The sequence below is a fragment of the Plectropomus leopardus genome, chromosome 16, assembly GCF_008729295.1.
Source record: "Plectropomus leopardus isolate mb chromosome 16, YSFRI_Pleo_2.0, whole genome shotgun sequence".
Lineage (NCBI taxonomy): Eukaryota > Metazoa > Chordata > Actinopteri > Perciformes > Serranidae > Plectropomus > Plectropomus leopardus.
In genome coordinates, this window is record NC_056478.1 from 5,668,614 (window position 1) to 5,690,301 (window position 21,688).

The 21,688-nt window shown below is 38.1% G+C and overlaps 1 protein-coding gene across 2 annotated transcripts; it reads left to right on the forward strand.

Moving 5' to 3' along the window:
• Window positions 1-1,794: 1,794 nt before the first annotated feature.
• LOC121955604 (ectonucleoside triphosphate diphosphohydrolase 5-like) lies at window positions 1,795-19,593 on the forward strand. 2 transcript variants are annotated; one of them, XM_042503635.1, is made up of 13 exons: window positions 1,795-1,843; window positions 7,534-7,766; window positions 8,728-8,807; window positions 11,771-11,914; window positions 12,410-12,485; window positions 12,946-12,981; window positions 13,262-13,350; window positions 13,443-13,525; window positions 15,473-15,534; window positions 15,885-15,986; window positions 18,527-18,670; window positions 18,974-19,030; window positions 19,222-19,593. In XM_042503635.1, the coding sequence occupies exons 2-13, from the start codon at window positions 7,541-7,543 to the stop codon at window positions 19,389-19,391; spliced, it is 1,269 nt and encodes a 422-aa protein (XP_042359569.1). In that variant the 5' UTR covers window positions 1,795-1,843; window positions 7,534-7,540; the 3' UTR covers window positions 19,392-19,593. The 2 variants fall into 2 exon arrangements, with proteins under 2 accessions (XP_042359569.1, XP_042359571.1); XM_042503637.1 differs by having other exon boundaries at window positions 19,166-19,313.
• Window positions 19,594-21,688: the final 2,095 nt, after the last annotated feature.

Below are 21,688 nucleotides of genomic sequence, written 5' to 3' on the forward strand. Positions count from 1 at the left end.
GAGGAGACGCACAACAAGGAGACAGTAAGTCTAGTTAGTCAGTAGAAATAAAAAGCGAAAATTCTCCCTAAAATTGTGACTCATCACAATACCTGTTCAAATAATCACAATATGATTGTCTTTGCATATCTTGCAGCCCTGATATAAAGCGAATATATTGCAATAGTTATGCTGGAGCAAAGAAGGTTCAGATCCAAATAATCCCTAATGACTTCCAAAGATGAAAAGTACCTTGTAATGCTTGGTGGATATGGTAATGGTTCAGCGATACTCAGGCTGTGTTGTTTTTTTTGTTTTTTTTGCATGCTTCCACTGTTTTGACTGCCTGTGAAACATGAACATCAGATATGATGTTCCTGCTGGCAGAAGCACTGAGAGAACTGGCTGTGTTGTGATTCGCGAACTGTCTGTTCTGTGCTGATATTTTATTTTGACATCCACTGTTTCTTTCTTTTTTTGCATGAGACTGAAAAATGAATCACAATGGGCAATGTCCATTGAGTTATGCAAAATTATGCATTTATGAATATAGTTAAACTACTAATATTACTAGTATTACCCAGGTTCAAAGGGTTATACTACATAAGATAAGAAAATCCTTTCTCATTCCCATAATGGGGAAATTTGCATTGTGACAGCAGCAAGATGTGTAAAAGATAAAAAAGAGAAAGAACAATATAAAAGCAAAATGAGCAATATAAATGAAAAAAAACAAGGTGTAGCAGTAAGAAATTTATATCAATTGCACATGGAAGTCCAGTTGGTGTGAGTGGTCTACTGAGAACGGTGCTGGTTGTACAGTCTGACAGCAGCAGGAAGGAAGGACCTGCAGAGCCGCTCCAATGGTTCATTACCTTTAGTTTACTTCTCCCCAAAACTGTTCAACACATACAGGCAATATATCAGTTAGCTGGAGCAAAGACGGTGCAGATGAAGAGAAGCTTATGACTTCAGTTATTCTGGTTTAAAAATATAAACTCTGTATTTATTTGCTGCGTGCTCACACAGTTTTTACTGCCTGTGAAACATGAACATAATGTTCCTGCAGACAGGATCATTGATACAGCAGGCTGCATGTTGTTCTTTGTTGACACATTTTTCTGCACTCAGCACGTTTCACTTTGACATCCATTGTTGAGTCCTGCACAAGCTTTATTCAACATGAAACATGCACACAGTATGTCAGGCAAACGAGAACACAAACAGACGTGAAAGCACAGATATGACATTTTACACAGAACATAATAAATAATCATAATATCAATACATAAACCAATAAAAAAGAATGGACACAGACAGGAACTATTCCTGACAAAATCAGAGAAATTAATTTCAAAATTTTGCATTAAATCTATCTGTGGTATGTAGATGTTGAAAACTCTTGTACTTTTTGTGGCCAGGCTGATAAAACTTGTGTAAAATAACAAATTTTGGTCTGATTTAAGTTATTATGTTTATAATAACTGTAACATCACTCATGATTGTACCCTTAAATATATAATGTGTTATTATGATGACACAGGTAACAAATTTTTTATGTATTTTTTTTAAATGGAGAAATTTTTTATCCATAAACATTTTTACCCCTCTTTTTATTTTTTCTTGATTAATTTTAACTTTCCTCTCTTGTGTTTACTAATAACAAAAAACAAATTTGACAATTAAGAAAACTTATTTGGCGAAATCCACTTGATGTGATATGAATTGTTTTTGTTTTCTTGCTTTCTGCACGTGACCTTTTTTTTTTATGCACGAGACTAGTAAACAGACCCGGCGGTGACGTCACGGCGGCGGAGCCGGTAGCGCTCACAGACCGACGGACAGCCGGTAGTCGGACATCATGGTGAGCTCTGAGTGTGTTTGGCGTTCAGAAAGTCTCTGTAATAGTCAGCTACAGGTTGTCGGCTGTTTGTTTTGTCGTTTTCAGTCAGTTTTCGTGGTTTCCTGTGAGGATTTTGGCTGTTTTGAGGAGCGCGCTGTGACGTACGGCTGTTTGCTAACTAACGGTTAGCTTTTCGACTAACGTTAACTCCGCCGCTGTTTGTTTCAGTGTTTTCGGTTTGTTTTGGGAGTTTTATCTACAAGTTTGATGCTTTCCGAAGAACATGCTGTAACGTTACCGTGTGATTTCTGGCTAACTGGCTTTTTTTAAAACTAACTTCGCGTAGCATTCAAGCTAGCTAACTTCAACATAACTGACGCTAACTGAATGAATGAGCTGAGAAACGGCGACAACAGAGCAGCTGGGACAAATGTGTATCAACAGCAGAAAGGTTAGACCCTTTTTGGGGTTATCGTCATCATTTTAGTGTCGGAAGGGTTAACCATAACATACGACAAGCGAGCAGTTACGTTAACTGTTTGCATCCTGAGCAAATGGGTTTGATTTCTTGTAAAAACATGAGGAAAAGGTAATGACCAACTTGGAAAAAAGTCCCATAAATTGCATGGAATTAGTAAAAGGTGATGAAGATCCGAAGATTACATATACATATTTTTTATTTTTAAAAATAAAAATAAAAAAGGGGGAGACTTATTAGGAAATTCTCTAAAAACAAACAAAAAATCAGGGAAAAATATACAGGAAACCAAAATCATTATGATTATTTCAAATTATGTTAAAGAGAAAAAACTTACTCGTTTTGGGTTTTTTTCAGGTAATTTTCTTTTTTTTTTTCTTTTCACTTTTTTCTTATTTCTTGGTTGCTGTTTTTTTGCTCATGTTCAGGTAATTTTCTTTCTTTTTCTTTCCTTTTTTTCTCATTTCTTGGTTTCATTTTTTTTTGCTTATGATCAGGTATGATCAGGTTTTTCTTTTTCTTTTCCCCTTTTTTCTTATTTCTTGTTTTTTGTTTTTGCTAATGTTCAGGTAATTATCTTGTAATTGTTTACTAATTTTTTCCTATTTTATTGGTCATGTTTGGCCTTCTCCCTATGTTTTACTTTTTCTTTGCTTATTTCAGTTTTTAATTTTTTTTTTAACTATCTTCTTCAGGTAATTTTTCTTGTAATTTTTTGGACTAATTTCTTCCTAATTTTTGGCCATGTTTTGCGTTCTCCCCATGTTTTATTTATTTATTTATTTGCTTATTTCAGTTTTTTGGGGTTTTTGCCTTTGTTCAGGTAATTTTATTGTATTTTTTTACTAAGTTTTTGCTATTTTTTGGCCCATGCGTTGCCTTCTGCCCAGGTTTGTGAAAAAAAATGTAAAGGTGTCAAAGGGTTAATGCTCTCGCCCCCTTTGTTATTGAAAAGGCTGGCTTATCCATTCAAAAATATGGGAAGAAGGCAGCGAGCAACAAAAGAAGAAATTATCCCCAGCTCAGCAAGAAGTTAGTAAAAAGTACAAGAATCTTTCCTGAAAATTCATGAAAAAACAAAGAAGAAAAAAAAGTCGCTATTTTTTTTTTTAAAGAAAATGATCTGGATAAAGGTGCTTTAAAAAATATAATAATTCTATAACATAATTTTAAATATGTTATTAAAATTCTAAATACAGTTTTTCCCTGAATATATTTTTCCCCCTAGCTTTTGAAAAATTAGCTTCTGAATCTACAAATTTCTTGCATTTTTTTTCTTGTAACATTTTTTGTTGCTCATTGCCATTTTTCCTTGTTTTTGAAAGAAATCGCACCAATTTGCTGAGGGTTCAAAGGTTTCAGTGCTTGCAAAAGGCATCTGAAAGAAGCACAAGAGAAGTGATGTTTCAATCGCAGTTTTGTGAAATATGGCTTTTTCTGATCCCCTGACTTACCACCTGATGCCAGCGTAATTTTTTTGCTTTAGTTTTTTTTTTTTGTTGTTGTATTTTTAAATAACGTGTTTCTATTAGGTGTATTTTATATTTGCAACTTCAGTTTGTGCAGTTTTAGGGTTAATGAAAACCTGCCTAATTTCTGGCTATATTAAATGGTAAATTAAAAGTAGATTTTTTTTTTAAAGCAAACATGCCTATTAAACCCACTTGTGTGTTTTGGGGTATTTATGATATACATAAACTGTATGCCCCTCCCCAAAGCCAAATCCAAAAACATAACTCCCTCCTCAGTGCACCATGGAGAGTTTGCATTTTTGTTGTATGCTTGTTCATTTAGTAACAAATAAAGTTCTTATTGGTGCCTCCCACACTTTGCAGCCCCTCTCATAAACACCGAACAGTCTGTCTCTGTGTTGGATTCACATCCAGACAGACTTCACCGGCAGATAAAACGTCCCTCTGCTGTTCGTAGTTTCAGTGAGTCACCGACAGTGGATTATTAACTTTTATAGACTCTGCTGCACTAGATTTTCTGGTTCATTTCTGTCAATGCTTCTGCAAAAGTACATTTATTTTAGATATAAAATTCAGTATCAAGACTCGAGCACAGACACATCCAGCATAGAAGCATCCTGAACTACCCCGAAGCACCAGAATAATGGTTTAAAAACAGACGCTTGATAAAGCATTCACTCGAGAAAAAGACATCTACAGCATTATTCTGACATTATTATCTCTGAATTACGCTATTATTTTTATGTAAAAATGATCTTTTTCTTAAGTAACTTGATTATCTCAGAAGTATAACATTGAATGGAAAAAATAATCTGTTTTTTCACCAATAACGAGTATTATCTCAGATTTATGAGAGCTTTTTTTGAAAAAATAACTCCTTTTAAAAGTGATGAGGGTATTATCTAAAAAATATGAACTTTTTCATGGAAAAAAATCTACTTTTTTGAAGCAATGAGTTTATTGAGTCGACACTATAAGAACATTGGAAAATAATGGAAAATCTGTTTTTCTGAAGTAAAGACAATTTTATCTTGGCATCATGAGAAAACTTTTTTTTAAGTGAGATTATTATCTAAGAATTATGCGAGAAAAAAAAATCTTGGAATAAAACCCTGCTTTTCTTTTTTTAATATATCCATAAACCTGTTTTTTTTTTTTCATTTTTCAGAACAACAAACCTTTTTTTCTGAAATGAATGCATTAGCTTCTGTCGAAACTACAAGCAAACGTCACTGGTAATCTTTTAAAAGATCTTGCATGTGTGGCTTATTTATGAACAGGGTTTATCACAAAAATCAACTCTCTTACAGATGGAGTCTAGTTTCCATTATAAATTCTTCTCATATTGTTTTCTTGGTTTGGAAATGTTGATGTAGTCGGATTAAGCATGCAGCAGGGAGAACGTTGTTTGGGACACGTTCTGCAATGTGACTTTGAGAGTGCAGTGTGACTGCTGCCTTTATTCAGCAGCGGGACTTGAGCTATTTAAGAGCTACAAGAAAGTTTTATACAAATGTTGCAAAAACTCAACAGGATTATAAGGTGATGTGAGTGAATCATGCGCGGCTTTCTCCTTTGTTCTCCGAGGATGACACACTTCCTTCTTTTGCTCTGCCTCAGAGCGTCCTGCCCACTGTGGAGCCACAGATTTACTTTACATTAATACAAGTCACCGGAGACCGCAGTAAACCCACAGTCGCTTAAGCACACATTTACACACCGCCAGACTGGTGAATACTTTTTATAAATATGTGCTCTTCTCACATACTGAGAGGTAAAGCATGTGATGCCCCATGATGAGTTCACTGGCAGTTTTTTTTAACACATAACTGGATCTGTACACTGAGGCCTGCTGGAGTTTGATGTTTAGTATTTGCATCTTTTTTTCGTGCAGAGAGCAGCTTTAAATGAGCAAACATGCAGGCCGCAAATGAAAATGATCTTATGCGTCTTTTTTAACGTCGCACAGAGGAGCTCACACCCTTTGCAGAAGGCAAATAAAACCTTTTTTTTGGCTATTAAAGTTAACAAAAACAAAAATAAAAGCTAAATCTAAGTGTTAAACTTGTTAAACTAAAAAATAAACTAAAATGTTATTGTGCACTTACAAATTAAAAATAAACAGGAAATGTCTGTTGGTGTTCTTTGATTTGGTTAAATTTTGTATCAGCGTTAGGAGGCGTTAGTATGTGTATTTTTTTCTAAACTGGTGTGTCGACATGAAAGTGAGTCCGGCCTTCACAAAGTGTTGTTTGCATCGCACAAATATAAATCTGAACTTCTTAAATCTCCTTTATAAATACTGCCAAAATAAGAAAAATACAAATAAAATAACACTAATACTGTAACAAAAACTAACGAAAAGTGCAAAACTATAATAACTGATTTGAAGTCGTTCCTCTACAGATACCATTTAGCTTCTGAAACATTTCAGCAACAAACGAATGATAAAAAATAAGAGGACACAGCCGGGGGGGTCTGGTTGTTATTCCTATGGCATGTCCAGTGTCTAATTGCAGCATTTCTATTAATTTTTGTGACTCGTTTCACACAAAAGCACAAGATAAATGGCGGAGAAATCAAACTTATATTGGAATTCACAGGCAGTAGAAGTTCTCACACAAAAAATGTCTTCAGTCTCTTGAATTTTTTTGTAAGCAGACTGACGGTGTCTCAACAGGACTTTCCTAAAGAGCTGCCTGATTGAGGCTATAAAGAAATTCCTCAAATTAGATTTCTGAGTTTTGTAGAGAGCTGTGGAGACGCGATGCTTGAGTCGCTGTGTATTGATTGAAGATCAAGATCAAAAGGTTTAAGTCGTCAAATGTTAACTTTGGTATTTTTCAACCCGGACCCTGTTTCCCATGTTTTTGTGTCTAAATGACACAAAAACATGGGAAACACTAATGGAAACACACTAATGGCAACAACATTTTTTTGGGCTGCATTTCCTGTACGAAAGGTGTTATGCAAATAAAGTTTATAATATTATTATTATTATTATTATTATTATTATTTGACATTGTTCCAGCACTGAATGAGAGGGCTGCAGCCGGCAGCTGTGAAACAGGCTGCAGTGTAACCGCTCGGGGTGTTTTCGCACCATCAGCTTACAACTTAACACTGATGTTGCATTAATGTCACAGATCAGAATAGAGGAACCAACTACACCCCTATACTTTCACCACATTTAAACAAACGACAAATAAACAAGCTTTTCTTTATTTTAGGGGAATAAATGAGAATTACTTTTCCAGGTGCTCCACTCTAGAAAGTTTAAAAAAAAACATAAATTGTCAGCATTTGAAGTCCATAATTTAACTTTTTAAACTTTTCAAACTCCAATTTTTGTAAGTTCATGTTTGTTTTCCCTCAGTATTGGTTATTGTTAAATTCGTCTTTAATTTCATTCTGAGAGGAACTTTAAAAAAAAAAAAGTCTTCAAAAGTTTTAAATCTAACTTGCCTTAAGCTGCAGGAGCTGAGTCTGAGTCCAGGAGTCGACTCAGCAGGTATGGAGAGGCTGATTTTTGGGTATGTCTCTGTGGTTGCGTAGAAGTCTTGCAGGGTGTGGTCTAATGTAAATAACTATTGCTTCTTACTCCTCTGTTGTTTGTCACGCTGTAATTTCAACATCCTCCATTACTAGTCAGCAGCAGTTTGAGCAGCTTTTTTTCAGGCAGTCCAGAAACATTTAACAGAATAACGTCTTTACAGTGTTTTAAACAAAAACACCTGTAATTTTCCTCTTTGGTCCTCCAGAGTGAAGATGAAGCTCACCGGGACACTTCCACTCCTGGTCCTGCTGGCTGTCGCAGGTCTGAGCCGAGCCCAGGTCCAGGCCTCTCCGCTGGATTTGACCAACAGCATCGGGAGCATCATTCCCAGCCTGAGCCGACCGGCGAACCACAGCCGCATCTTCTATGCCGTCATGTTTGATGCTGGGAGCACTGGGACACGCATCCATGTCTACACCTTCATCCACAGTGACTCAGGTAATACTGGACCCGCTTCTCTCCACGCTCTCAAACATGTTCTCGTTAGGGGTCGACAGACGGTTTTTCAGGGCCGATGCCGATGATTAGTAGTTAATGAGATCGATTACCGATATTTGGAACCGATATGAATTTACAGTAGTTTAGTTCAAACTTTGTTTGAAATGTCGTGTTTATTCAAAATGTCAAATCAAAACTGAAATGTTCGACATCATACACAGCAAGTTACAGCAACTTTTTTAGTTTTGTTTTATTTTTAATCAAGTGAAAATTTAAATTAAACAAAAAATGAATAAATAAAAAACAGACCCCAAAAATAAAAGTGTCTCCCATGCTGAAACTTTCTTTGCACTTTTTAATTAATTAATTTTACGGGTGATCATTGAAATAAAACGCTGATGCTGATAATATGAAGCAGACATAGGATGCAGCAGGATTTAGGATCACTTTAGATTTAATTTCTGCTTAAACTATATTTAAGAAAAATGACAATAAAATTTCCTCGTAACTCGTTTAATCGGCAAAATGCCAAATATCTGCCCAAATAATCAGCCAGGCCGATAATCTGTCGACCCCAGGTATCATGTCAGCATCACTGCGTGGAGGCATGTTGAATCAGATCTGTGTTGACTGCAGCGACTGCTTCATGAAATGTGTTTTCATTGTCTGCGATCAATGATTTACAAAGCAAACAGCAGAGTAACAAACTGATTATGAGGCTTTTATTCCTCCGCTCAGCTTCCAGCTCTGTAAACCTGTGAATTTCCACCTCGGGGGACAGAGGTTATACTCGACTTCATTTACTTTTGAAGAAATAATCCTATTTTGTCAGATTCAAGTCAACGTGCCTCGTCTTGAGAGAGGGGATCTATTCTGCATATGTATGCTAAGCAGATTTAGGCCTCTTAATGCTTTTAATAGCTGCTGTATATTTGATGTGGGCGGATCTTGTATCTTTCAGAGGAGCTGCCTGTTTTGGACAATGAGATGTTCCATTCCTTAAAGCCGGGTCTGTCAGCATATGCTGACTCCCCTGAAATGGTGAGTTCATTGTCAAATCTAATCAATTATATTGAGCCGGAGGAAAAGGTCCTCTGGCTCTACATTGTATTCAGAAACGCTGCCAGTAGCCTCCCTCTGCAGGGAATCACATTGCTAATGAAAGTAAGTAGGAAGTGAGAAAACCAAAGTGAATATTCAAGCAGCCTGATATGTAAACACTGCAAGTGTTTTCTCAACTCCAGCAAGTCACCCTGTTGTGCAAAGACAGCTCTGAGCAGGGCTGTTTTGTAGTAAAGCTGGACGACATGCAGAAAATCAAATATCAGGATATTTTGACCAGATATCTCCATCAATATGCCAGGCGGCTGCAGATGTGAATTAGCTTTGGCTATAATCTGGTACGATGCATCAAATGGCATCATTTATGTTTTAAACTAGACATGGTCTCTTTTAAAAATAAAAAATAAATCAATAAATTTTGCCTGTGACTATTGGTGCTTTCACAAAATATTTGCACAGTGACATTTTTGATAATCACCAGGAATGTGGATATAATTAAAGACATATTCGCTTGGGACTCGTATTATGTTGGGACCTCTGGGTGTAATAATTTCGGAGGATGTCTGTGATTTTAATCCCCTGCAATGGTCCATGTCCGTACTTTGTAAAGTAAAAATTTCAGGGCAAATTACCCAACATATTTCAGCAAACACAGAGGTCATGGGATCGGCATCTCTGATTTTCTGGGGGAATAATGTCAGTGAATTTGAGTGAAATTAGACATTACAAATGTGTTGCATGAAACACAGATGCATTTTTTAAATTACATGAGGTCCCCAACCAATACTTGTCCCATGGGAACAGAGTTTAAGTGGGTAAGAGCAAAGAAAACAGCCAGAACATTCTGGTAATTTCCAAATATTATAGAGATGGGAACCAAGAACCACATCCAAATTGTCTGATCGATCTAACTTGTGTTCCTCCGAGCTAATCAGTTCTTTTATCGATATAGGCATGTTTTTTCTGACAGTTGCGCATTGCAAAACTATGATGTCAATCTCATGCGTCTATGCTGAATGCAAAAAGGAGTCATTGAGGGGAAACGGTCCAAAGCGTGGCGTCAGTGCTGCTTGTAAAGTGTCGAAAATAATCATTAAATAAACAGCAGCAATATGCTAAAACACGAGCTGAAAATGCAGCGATGCTTTGTGTTTGCCGCGGCTTCCTCATCGGGCAGCACGGTTTCTACTGACGGTAAATATCCTGTTAAAATAGCATTAATGGCACACAGGCAGGCTTAGCAGGTTTTTCCAGATTAAGATAAATGCTGTGCAAATATGTTTTGAATATTAAATATTGTTTTATCTTCAGTGTGCTCAGACTCAAAAGTCTTCTTTGCACTGGACTAGTTTTACCTTGGGACCTCTGGTAATTTGTAATTATTACGAAGGTCGTGACCTTGATCCCCTGAAAATCTGCCGTGTATGTTATTTGTCAGGTAAAAAGTTCCACAGTGAATTACCTGTTATATTTCGCCAAACACAGAGGTAGTGTGATGATATTAGTCACATGCAAATTGGCATCTCGGTGTTTTTTGTGTCGGAATCAGTTTAGTTTGTTTCACATTAAAAAGAAAAAAAGGGGTTAACTATACATCTCCATCTGCCATCATATCCACAGGATAACGGCAGTAAATTTACGTACGTAAAATGCAGACTTTGCTCACCCTGTGTGAATGTGCCACACAAAACACAGACGTGGGGTTTATTTCTGAATCACATGAAGTCTTCAGTCCCGTTTGAATGCGACTAAAGCAAATCAATCAGCTGCGTTGATGTTGGAAACTTGTGTACGCCTGCTTTTTATCCGGCAAGCTAACTGACACAAAGTGGTCGCTTTAACTGCCAATGGTAATATTTGCTCGTCTGGGTGTTAATATTGTGTTTTGTATTTGTTTGTACATAAAAAAAGAGGACAGCTGTTTATATTGTAATGGGTCGTATGTAAAACTGCGATAGTTGTTTTGTATTGGGTTACATATACAGGTGTGTACTTCTCCCTACTCCTTTTCCAACATATTATATATTATTACATATTTAGGTTTTAGTGACTTGAGTGTAAGTTAACTGAGATTGATGTATAGATTTTTTTATAGGCCTTTTTTTGTCTTGTTTTTGTTCATTGCTCTCGGCCACAAGACTTTTCTTGCTTTTATTTGTGTGTTTTGTTTTTGCATTTTCAAAATAACGATTCAAGATCTAAGACAATATCTAGTCTCATATCACAGTATATAAAAATCTGTTTATTTATTTTTACTTTAGGTTTAGAAGATTATTTTTGGCATTATAGCCTTTATAAGATAGGATAGATCAATAGTGTGAAAGGGGGGAAGAGAGACAGATGACATGCAGCAAAGGGCCTCAAGCGGGATTTGAACCCGAGGCCACTGAGGCGAGGACACCTCCTTTATTCCTGATGCACCTGCTTTATCCACTCAGCCACAGATGCTCCTCATATCATGTCATCGACATAAAATCACTACATTGCCCAGCCCTTTTTTGTAGTGGTCATTGTAGTTTTCCTTTTAAAAATATAGATACATTTTTATTTGTTTTAATCTTCAAAACACAACATTACAAACATAAACATTTTTTAAAAAACACATAAAAACAAACAGTGTTGAAAATCAATATAAATTTTCCACTTTTTCACTTCCTTCTCTCACAGACTCAAAGCGTCAAAGCACTTCTGTCAAAATAGTCATCAGCAATGTATCCTGTGCGAAGGCTCTTATTGATATAGCAGTCAGGGTTACATCAACATATTGCAAAAAGGGTTGCCATGTCTTATGAAAACTGTTTTAAAATGTGTTATGGATGTTAGAAAGTCCAGGGGCCTTAACATAATGTCCAGCAGATAACATGTTCTTCTCACACAGAGTCAGGATGTTAAAATGTTTTTTTCTTATGTGGACTGATAATAAATTGTGTTTTTTGTGAAAGGCTGGCCACACAGTGCGGATGCTGTTGAAGGTGGCCAAAAAGACGGTGCCTCGTCTGGAGTGGAAGAGGACTCCGCTGGTCCTCAGAGCCACAGCTGGACTCCGGCTGCTGGCCGCAGACAAAGCTCAGGCTCTTTTGGAGCAGGTAAAAGAGCGCAGCAGTACTGAGACATGACACGTTGCTGAGATCTCTGTAGAGCGGAGCGCAGTGCTTTTTCACAGGGGAGTTGTTCGGCTCTACATTGTCTGACACTTCCAGGGAAAGTGCAGCGTCTCATCCAGCGAAGACAGAAGGAGAGAGAACATTTTCAGTGTTATGGCAGGTGGTACACAGACGAGAGGGAGAGCACTGTTATCAGAGTGGTGTGAGCTTACTGAGGACGGCTCTTGTGGAGGGGATAAGATAGTAATGGATGGCCCTGGGGCACCTTGGAAGATAAATGATACTTTATTAATCCCCCTGAGGGAATTAATTAATCCCTTCAAGCGGAGGGCACCTCTGGATGAGCTACCATTACAGTAGATAACATTAAGGCCATTTCTCTGCTGCTCTCCGTGGCGCCCTCGTGCTCTCACTTTTTCTCTCGCTCATCCTGCCTCTCCTCCTCCTCCTCCTCCTCCTCCTCCTCCTCCTCCTCAGGTTCAACATGTGTTTGATGAATCTCCTTTTCTGGTCCCAGACAACAGCGTCAGCATAATGAATGGCACAAACGAAGGTAACGTCTGCCCTCGAAAGCACCACATTCGTCAGTCATCGCAGCCACTCATGTTCCTCCTGCAGCTCGGTGGCACCGCTGATCCTTCCTCCCTGCTTTATGTCTGCAATTTCTATGAGGAATCTTTGTTTACTGCAAACGTTTAATTAAGTTGCAGCAGATTATTGCTGTCTTTTATGATGACACTTAAGAAAACGAAATCGCTCTTCCACCACAAAGTTGTTGTGACCCTAAACGTCTGTAATTATGTGGTGAAATAATGTTATTGTCTGTTGTGCCACGGTGTACTTGATTTGTCAGCATTTCAACCTTGTGTTTCAGAATTATAGCTCTCACTCACATGTTTGCACATGTTTGTTGTGCAGTAAGCATTGTCATTTCTGTGAACATTTGTCGTCAGCTTTTCTAAAATTGCCGCCTGAAGTGTCTGTTTCTTGGTTTGCGGATCTCTTTACTCTAGGAATCCTGGCTTGGATATCTGTAAACTATCTGACAGGTGAGTACTGTAAACTCACATCCAAATATAATTTAGTGTCTGATATTGTTGTTGTGTCTTATTATAGATCCTGCATCACAAATACAGGCTGAATGCATACAGCTATGTTTGCATTGCCTCAGGGGGATAGCTCTGATCTTTATCAGGCTCCGTGTTGGGATTTTATACTTCTGCGTTGCACATTCTGTGTCAAATAGGCCTTTTGAAGATAGCATCTAAGGTGTAACTGATTAGCTCTTCTCTGTTGTGGCTGCTGGATTAAAGTAGGAAATGTTTTCAGGTCACCTGAAAGCTCAATCCAAGAAGACCGTGGGGATCTTAGATCTGGGTGGAGGCTCCACGCAGATCACTTTCCTACCAAAAACGAGGGTGAGTTGTTTGTTTGCACATGTCGAGATTTCTGTACAAATTCAACTCTTTAGTGTTTATTAACCCACTACGTCCTTCATATTCCCCTGCAGGAAACCATCGAAAGTGTTCCCGTCGCTGATTACATTGCCAGATTTGACATCTCCAACCAAACATTTGAATTGTACACTTACAGGTAACAAATTTGATCATTAATGCACATTTTGTAAAGCATCAAGGCTGCACCAGATAGTTGAAAATTTGAAGCTCATTCATAAGATTGACATTCAAATTGTATTTCAACATTTGAATGCTGCTCAGCTTTTTTTTCCTTTTCTTTTATTTGCAATTTAATTCCAGAGGTGGCTGCATAAGATCGTTTCTAACTTATGATCCAAGAATTTCCAAAGCATATTTTTTTAAAAGTGAAAATGTATTAAAGAAAAGAAAGATGTAATCATTTGCAAAACTGACATGTTTTTACCTAATGAAACTTTCTGCTGCATATTATTTGTTGGAGTTGAGCCTTTGAAAAACATTTTAACTGGGGTCATGAAACTGCTCGCTCCGTCCGTCGCTGCACACAAAGGTTGGCCCTCACCGCTGTTAACCGGGCGGACCAGCAGCGATCTTACAGCATCATAAATTCCATTTATGCAAACACAAAAACAAAAAAATGTATTACGATTTTAAAACAACTACAGTTAGATGAGTTATATTCATCAAAAAAGTTGATTTGGTTAAAAAAGCCTGATTTATGGTAGGCACTTGACACCTAATGAGTGCTGCTTGACAGAAATGACGTTATTTTGATAGAAAATTGTGTGACTGAACACTTTTGTTCTTTGTTTTTGTATGTTGTTGGTTTACTCTGTGTAAAGGGTCCTTGGGTCTCTTGAAAGGCTCTAGATAAATCTCGTCCATGTCCCACATTCGTTTAAGCAAAACATGTTCAGTCCGTAGCTTTGGCTGCACAGATCACCTTTTCATGCACGTTTTTGTCTTCTCAGTAGAAATAAGTCGTAAATCACTTCCTCTTCAGGGAACTCAATTATTTAATTAAAATCCCTTTGTTTTCTAAATGCAAAAGGATACAAAGTGGCCCAAATACAGATATAAAACAAACAGCTGTCCGAAGGATATTTATATCATTCGGTATGATAAAACGTAACTAGACAAGCCGGCAGGAGGATCACATCTGGTTACCGTGGATAGACTAACCTTTTGCCGAAGCATGAACTGAAAATTTTGCAGAGCTCCTCCCTCTAACCATTTTTAAATCAAAACTAAAAATCATTTTTTAAACTGCCTTCCCCACCCAGTAATGACAACTTATTATAAACTTGATTTTAAATCATTTAATATTTTTATCTTTGCACTGCTCGTCTGCACTTTTGCTATTTTTGATGGTGATTTTTATTTTAATTAAAAAAATAATAATTTGGTATTTATTGCAACATTTTATATCTTACCTCTATACTCTTTTATTGTAAATCTGTATGCTTTATTATGTTTTATATTTTATCACTCTGTACAGCACTGTGAATTGCCCTGTTGTATGAAATGTGCTGTACAAATAAAGCTGCCTTGTCTAATTTCTGTCAAGGTACAGTCATCAAAAGAGTAGAGCGCCCTACTACAAATCAGGGCTAATTTATTTAATCTGGTGAATCCCATTATTCAAATTGAGAATTCTGTTAGAGGCTTTTTACCATTTGTTTTATGGTGATGACGTCGTAAATCATGAGGACAGATAATTTAAGTTTATTTCGAAATCCTCAATAGAAGCTTAAAATGTAAATAAATTATTCAGTAAAGCCCTAATAATCCTACATTTGAATTATATCCGATCAAATCAATCCCCTGTTTAATCTATATTCAGGGCAATTTCCATATATTTTTAAATTGGCCTCCATTATTGACTAACTATGTTACAATTGCTGCTGACTTTGTTGTAACTTTGCAACTTCACTCGTATCTGTTTTTAATTAGGAAAACTTTTAAAATCCATTTAGTCATTAGGACGTGAATAATAGGCAGACACCATTTGTTTGGCCTATTTTCAGAATGACTTGCTTGTTACATGCACAGTCTGTTCCCGGCTGCTTTTGTAACCATTTAACAATGCTTTGATTTGACGCAGTTACCTCGGACACGGACTGATGGCAGCGCGGCTGGCCGCACTGGGCGCTCTGGGTGCAGAAGGTACGGTGCTCCGTTAGGATCAGCTGTGGGTCAGTGTTGTTTATTATGAGCGTGTCTCTGAAGGGTGCTGAGACACAATAGTGAGTCAGTTGTCAAAGTGCTCTCTCGGGTGTTGTTTCCTTCCTGCCTGTTCCTCCAAATACTGAGTAAAAGGAGGGATGTTTTTTGGGGGGGATGTTCTTTCAAATCTTCCTCTCTAATAAAGAATTCAAGCGAGACCCTGAGATGAATCACCGATGGGCTTCAGAGGAAACGTGTTAGCGGCTGAGTCAGTCTCAGACCGCGGTGACCAGGTGTGAAGCCGTTGAGCCAGTTGGAAGATTAAACGAGTCACTTCTGTGCTCTAACAGGGCTGGAGTGGCGGGTTTTTAAAAGTTCCTGCCTGCCAAAGAAGTTCAGGGATGACTGGAGATTTGGAGGGCTGACCTATCATGTGAGCGGGGACCCAGATGGTAAGATCATGTTTACTTAAAGGGATGGTTCAGGTCTTTTGAAGTGGGGTCGCATGAGGTGCTTATCCACAGGCAGTGTGTTAGCTGCAGCACACCGCAGAGGCAGGCACGGACACAGAGGATAAACAATGTACTGCTGTGGATTTGTGCAGCAGGAAGACGTTTTTGCCACCTAAAACAATCTGTATCGGTTTAAGTGCATGCAGTTTTTTGGAAGATTTTCACAGCTTTGTCTTGCCATCAGACAGGATTTCTTTAAAGATTTTTTTAAAGGTTTTTATTGCCTTTAATGAACAGAAAAGTTGCGTGAAAGAGAGACAACATGTAGCAAAGGGTCGAGGCCGGAATCAAACCTGTGGCCACTGTGGCAAGATACAACCTCTGTATATGTATATGGGGCAACGCTCTATCCACTGAGCCACCAGGCGCCCCTCAGACAGGACTCCTTTCTTTTTTTTTTAAGATTATTTTTGGGGGCTTTTATTGCCTTTAATTGACAGGACAGTGAGAGTGTGAAGGGGGGAGACATGCAGTGAAGGGCTGGGGCTGGATTCGAACCCACGGCTGCTGCAGTGAGGACACAGCCTCTGTACATGGGGTGCTCCTCTATCCACTGAGCCATCAGGCACCCCATCAAACATGATTTCTGACCGGGAACCAAAGCTGTCATATCGCTCTCTTCAAAGCCAGACTCCATTGAGAAAAACAGTAATTTAACGTAACTGAACACAGGAGCTGCGGATCTACCGCTGCCTCCATCAGTTAGTTTGTGATACTGTGTGACTTTGGCATTTTATAAGGTTAGTTCAAATTCACCAAAGTCACACAAAAACCCAAACTAACGGATGACCAGCAGCTTCTGTGTCAGCAAGCTAAAATGAACATTTCTGTCAATGGAGTCTGGTGGTTTTGGTGAAAGCATAGATGGAAGCTGCTAATTGACCTCCTGTCCAAAAGTGCTGTTTGATAGCAAGCTAAAGCAGTGGAAAATATTCTGAATACAGCCGCGTACACTTTTTTTTAGGCGGGCCTTTTTTGGCAGCTAAAATATGTTTTGTTGCTGACCCGTCCGTAGCAGTAAAACGCTTAGCTTCTGTGGCAGTGCTGCAGTCTGCTTCTCTAAACCGGGGGACTGACATTTAATGTATATAATACACTGATTATGGAGTACCACATAAACCCCACTTTAAAGATCTGAACTATCATTTAAAGTATAATCTGTCTGTTGAGTAGACTAAAATGAAAGCTACTGAATGTGGGAATTAACATTTTTCAACATACCTTTGAATTTCATTGTGATGGGTTTTAAGGAATAATTCACCCCCAAATGAAGACATGAAGAAAACGTTGTTGTTCTTGCAAGTCTCAACAGAGGACAGAGAATCCAAAAATGGAGAAAAGTGTTGTTGTATTGGAGTAAAATGTGTCCATGTTGAACAACAGTACAACTTTCAAAACATCAGTTTACAAACTCTCAGGTAACTCGATGCAGCATAATACGAGCCTCATTTATCCAGGTGAATGTGTGGTACTTTTAAAACTCACACATTTTTGCTAAAACCTTATTATTTACAACTCTTTCACATAAACAGTCTAACAGTCGAGGGGCGTGCCTGGGCAGCGATAAATCGAATGCACTTGCCCATGCACGCTGCTTGTCTGCAGAACTAATTCAGCAGCTTTCAACCAGCAGCTCAAGTTTTCAGTGAGGTAAAACTGCTGTTTTTTTAGTGGAGTCTGGCTTCGAAGAGAGCATTGATGAGTTCAATTTAAAAGATTATAGTGAAAATGCATGTGTTTGGGAAGCACTGAGACTTGGATTAAACTGCACAACTTTGGTAAATCCAAATTAAACTCTCACAAATCTGAGAGTATGTAAACAGATGCATTAATTTCAGTTTTTTTATTGAAACAAGCAGGTGGTACAGAGAGCAAAAAGAAAACAGACAATATTTTCAACGGCCTCCAGTGAGAGTAAAATCTATCAGAAGAGCTATGAGAAACTTTTATTTTTTTTAATGGCTGTTGTAGTAACTTAAGTTGGGGCTCTATTGAAGACAACTGTATGAGGAGACGGATGGACTTTCAACTCTGAAATGTCAGAGAGCATAACAAAAAATGTTTGCCAGAGCCTGGACAATTTTTGAACTTGACCAAAACATATGTCAGGTCGCATTGGACCTGGGAACGTAAACTGATGCTTTGAAAAATGTTTGTTTTTGGATTCTTCGTTTGACATAGAGAGAAACAAGAAAAACCTTTCTTAACAAATTCAGCATTACACAGGTTAAGTAACTGATACACAAACGATCATTTCTGGTTGAAGTATTCCTTCAGATGTAGGATTGTCAGACATAAACATCCAAAGTTAGAGTATTTGACCGATTTGAGCAGCTGAACATTTTGTTACGGCGACCAAACATCTGCGGTTATGTTTCCGAAGCCCATTGAAGTGATCATTGTTAAATTACGCTACATTTCAAAATGTTGTTCCAGCCTGAGATGCATAATTTACACTTCTGTCTCTGTTTCGTCTTCAGGTTATACAGGATACAAGCTTTGTTATCAGGAGGTACTTAAGGTGGTGAAGGGGATTATTCATCAACCGAACGAGCTCCAAGACAACAATGTATTCTATGCGTTCTCCTATTACTTTGACAGAGCTGTGGATGCAGGCCTTATCGGTTAGTACACACACCGTCTGTACGCGCCTTACAGAATTATACAGAGCCAGCAGGATGTTATTACCCATTTCAGTGCGAGACAGAGGCAGGAAAATGTGAGTCATCTGCAGCCGTCTCAGTGGATTTGACGAGCTATAGGTGTGTAGTTATTACAGAAATTGCTATCCTCTGCCAGTACAAGCTGAAAGGGCACAAGCTCTGTCATTAGTACTGTAGAACTGCACATTTAGATTTATTCTCTTAATGAATGTTATAGCATTTAAGATATGTAGAGGATGACCCCAGTCTTACTCCCTGTTGCAGATGGAGTCCAAGGAGGGATGCTGGAGGTCAGAGACTTCAAGAAGAGAGCTAAAGAGGGTGAGTTAGGCAGAGGAATGCATCCTTACTATGACAGATCTGCAGCATCCTGTACATGAGACACGGTGTGCATGTCAGTAGTCTGGACTCGTGTCCTCGCTGCTCTCTGAAATCCTGCCCTCATCCTCTCAGCAGAATACAGATGACTGATTACTCGACCTAACAGCAGTGATTCCCTTTTGTCCGCTCAGTGTGCAATCAGATGACCAAGCACCCTCCCGTCAGTTCGTTCCTGTGTATGGACATGACCTACATCACCTGTCTGCTCAAGGATGGGTTTGGCTTTAAGGAGAGCACCGTGCTGCAGGTGAGCATCAGCAGTTTTTGTTGTGTTTCTTTGAACAGGCATCAAATTCATTAATCTGAAAATAAGGCCTCTGTTGGTATTAAAATGTCTTAAATCAATCTGTCAAAAGTCTCAAAAGATATGGGAAGAAGGATGTTATGAGTGACTTTTTTTCAAAGACTTACTATGACATTTTTGGGATGGTTTTATGACATACTACTACTGTGGCATCTTTATGACAGATTATACTAAGGCTTTTTTATTACTTTTTAATGACATGCTGTGCTATGATACTTTTTTTAATACTTTTTTTACCTTCTTTACTTCTTTGACATGTAATACTTTTCATGATTGGTTATGACAAACAATATTATGACCCTATATTATGATTATTTTGTGACTTTTTGGTGGCGTATAATACAATGACATTTTTATGACAAACTATACTATGACTTTTTACTCACTTTTTAATGGCATACTATACCATATCTTTTGTATGACATACTGTACTGTGACTTTTATGACTTTTTTGAGATACTATACTATGTAGTACTATACATGACATACCATAGTATGTCTTTTTGTTCTATTTTGATTGATATGCTGTAGTATGATTTTTCGCACTATTTTTGACGACATACTATAGTATGACTTTTTGGCACCGTTTTGGACAACATACTATAACATGACATTTTTGTGCTATTTTGAATGTCATAGTATAGTATGACTTTTTCGTGCTACTGTTGACAACATGCTATAGTATGACTTTTTCTTCCTATTTTGGACGACACGCCATAGTGTGACTTTTTCGCTCTGTAGAGGATTTGCACGTGACCTCGCAGCATGCAGAAGTCTCTGTGGTTATGCCCACTGAGAGGCAGAAAGATGAGTGGCAGAGTAAGCTTGAATGCTGCGAAAAAACAAAAACTACATACAAAATGGGGAAGAACTGTTGTGCGATTGACTGTTCAAAAAGATTCAACAAGCAGTCAGAGCTTTCTTTTTATCAACTGCTGAAAGCCAAAGAAAAGGGAAGCAAATGGATCACTGCAATTCGCAGAAACAACTGGAGTCTGGGTACTGAAACATGGATTTGCTGTTCCCTTTTCATATTAACTGCACTAGTATCAAAAGGCAATTTCTGGCAATAAATGTACTTAAGTATCAAATGTACACGTACTTGTAAATTTTACATAAAGGCTATTTGCATGTGTTAATACACTATAAATTGACTTATTATCAGCTGGTTATTTGATTTAATATTTTGCTTTTTCTGATATTTAGCATTTTTCATTTTTGCTTTGCTTTTAAATCTAGCCAATTAAATTAATTTTAAAATATGTGTGTTAAGTCTGTTGTATGCCTTCAGGTTTTTGCATTGTGTATTTTTCCGGCATCAAAGCCAGGTACATAAATGACAGGACACCTGATTCGTGACCACATGCCAATGTCCATGGACCGCTGGTTCTATGGTAAACTGTAAAGATCATTGTTGAGTGCAACTGCCCTTAACTTGGGCATATAATCGCTTGTTTTACTCCCGGTTTTGCTGTTTCCACTGCTAAATTCGAAGGTTGATGGATGTTTTGCTGCTCAGTCCAACTGTAGGGGGCGAGTTTCTTTGGGACAAATGACGTCAACGCATGCCCTCTATTTTGGACGACATGTTGTAATATACATTTTTATGCTACTTTGGATGATGTAATATACAGTGACTTTTTTGTGCTATTTTATACAACATACTATATTTTGACCTCTTTGTGCTATTTTGGACTATTTAATATACTATCAGTTTTTCGTGCCACTTTTTGACGCTTTTTTGGAGTTCTTGATGCAGTTTCGGACGACAGGTTATAGTATGACTTTTTACTGACCTTTTTAATGACATATTATACCATGTCTTTTGTATGACATACTGAACTGTGACTTTTATGACAAAGAGATCGCAACAACAATTAATTCAATAGCATTACATCAATACATGATACACACTATATGATGAAAGACAAAGTAAACAGTAAGAGTTCTTTGGGTTGGTGTCTGAAGACAAGAGGTTCCTGTTCAGTCACTGCACAGCCGGGGCGGGCTTCTTCTTTATCGAAAAGAAAGACCAGACTCTGAGACCTGGTATAGATTAACAGAGCCTGAAAGACATCACTGTCAAGAAACGTTTCCCTCTGCCACTCATCTCGTCTGCCTTTGACCTGCTTCAGGGGCCCACCATTTCTTCTAAACATGATCTTCACAGCGCCTACCACCTTGTCCACATCAGAGAGGGAGATGAGTTGAAGACAGCGTTCAACACTCCCACGGGGCCCTTCAGCCTCACCAGCGCCCCCGCCGTCTTCCAAGCCCTGGTCAACGACGTACTC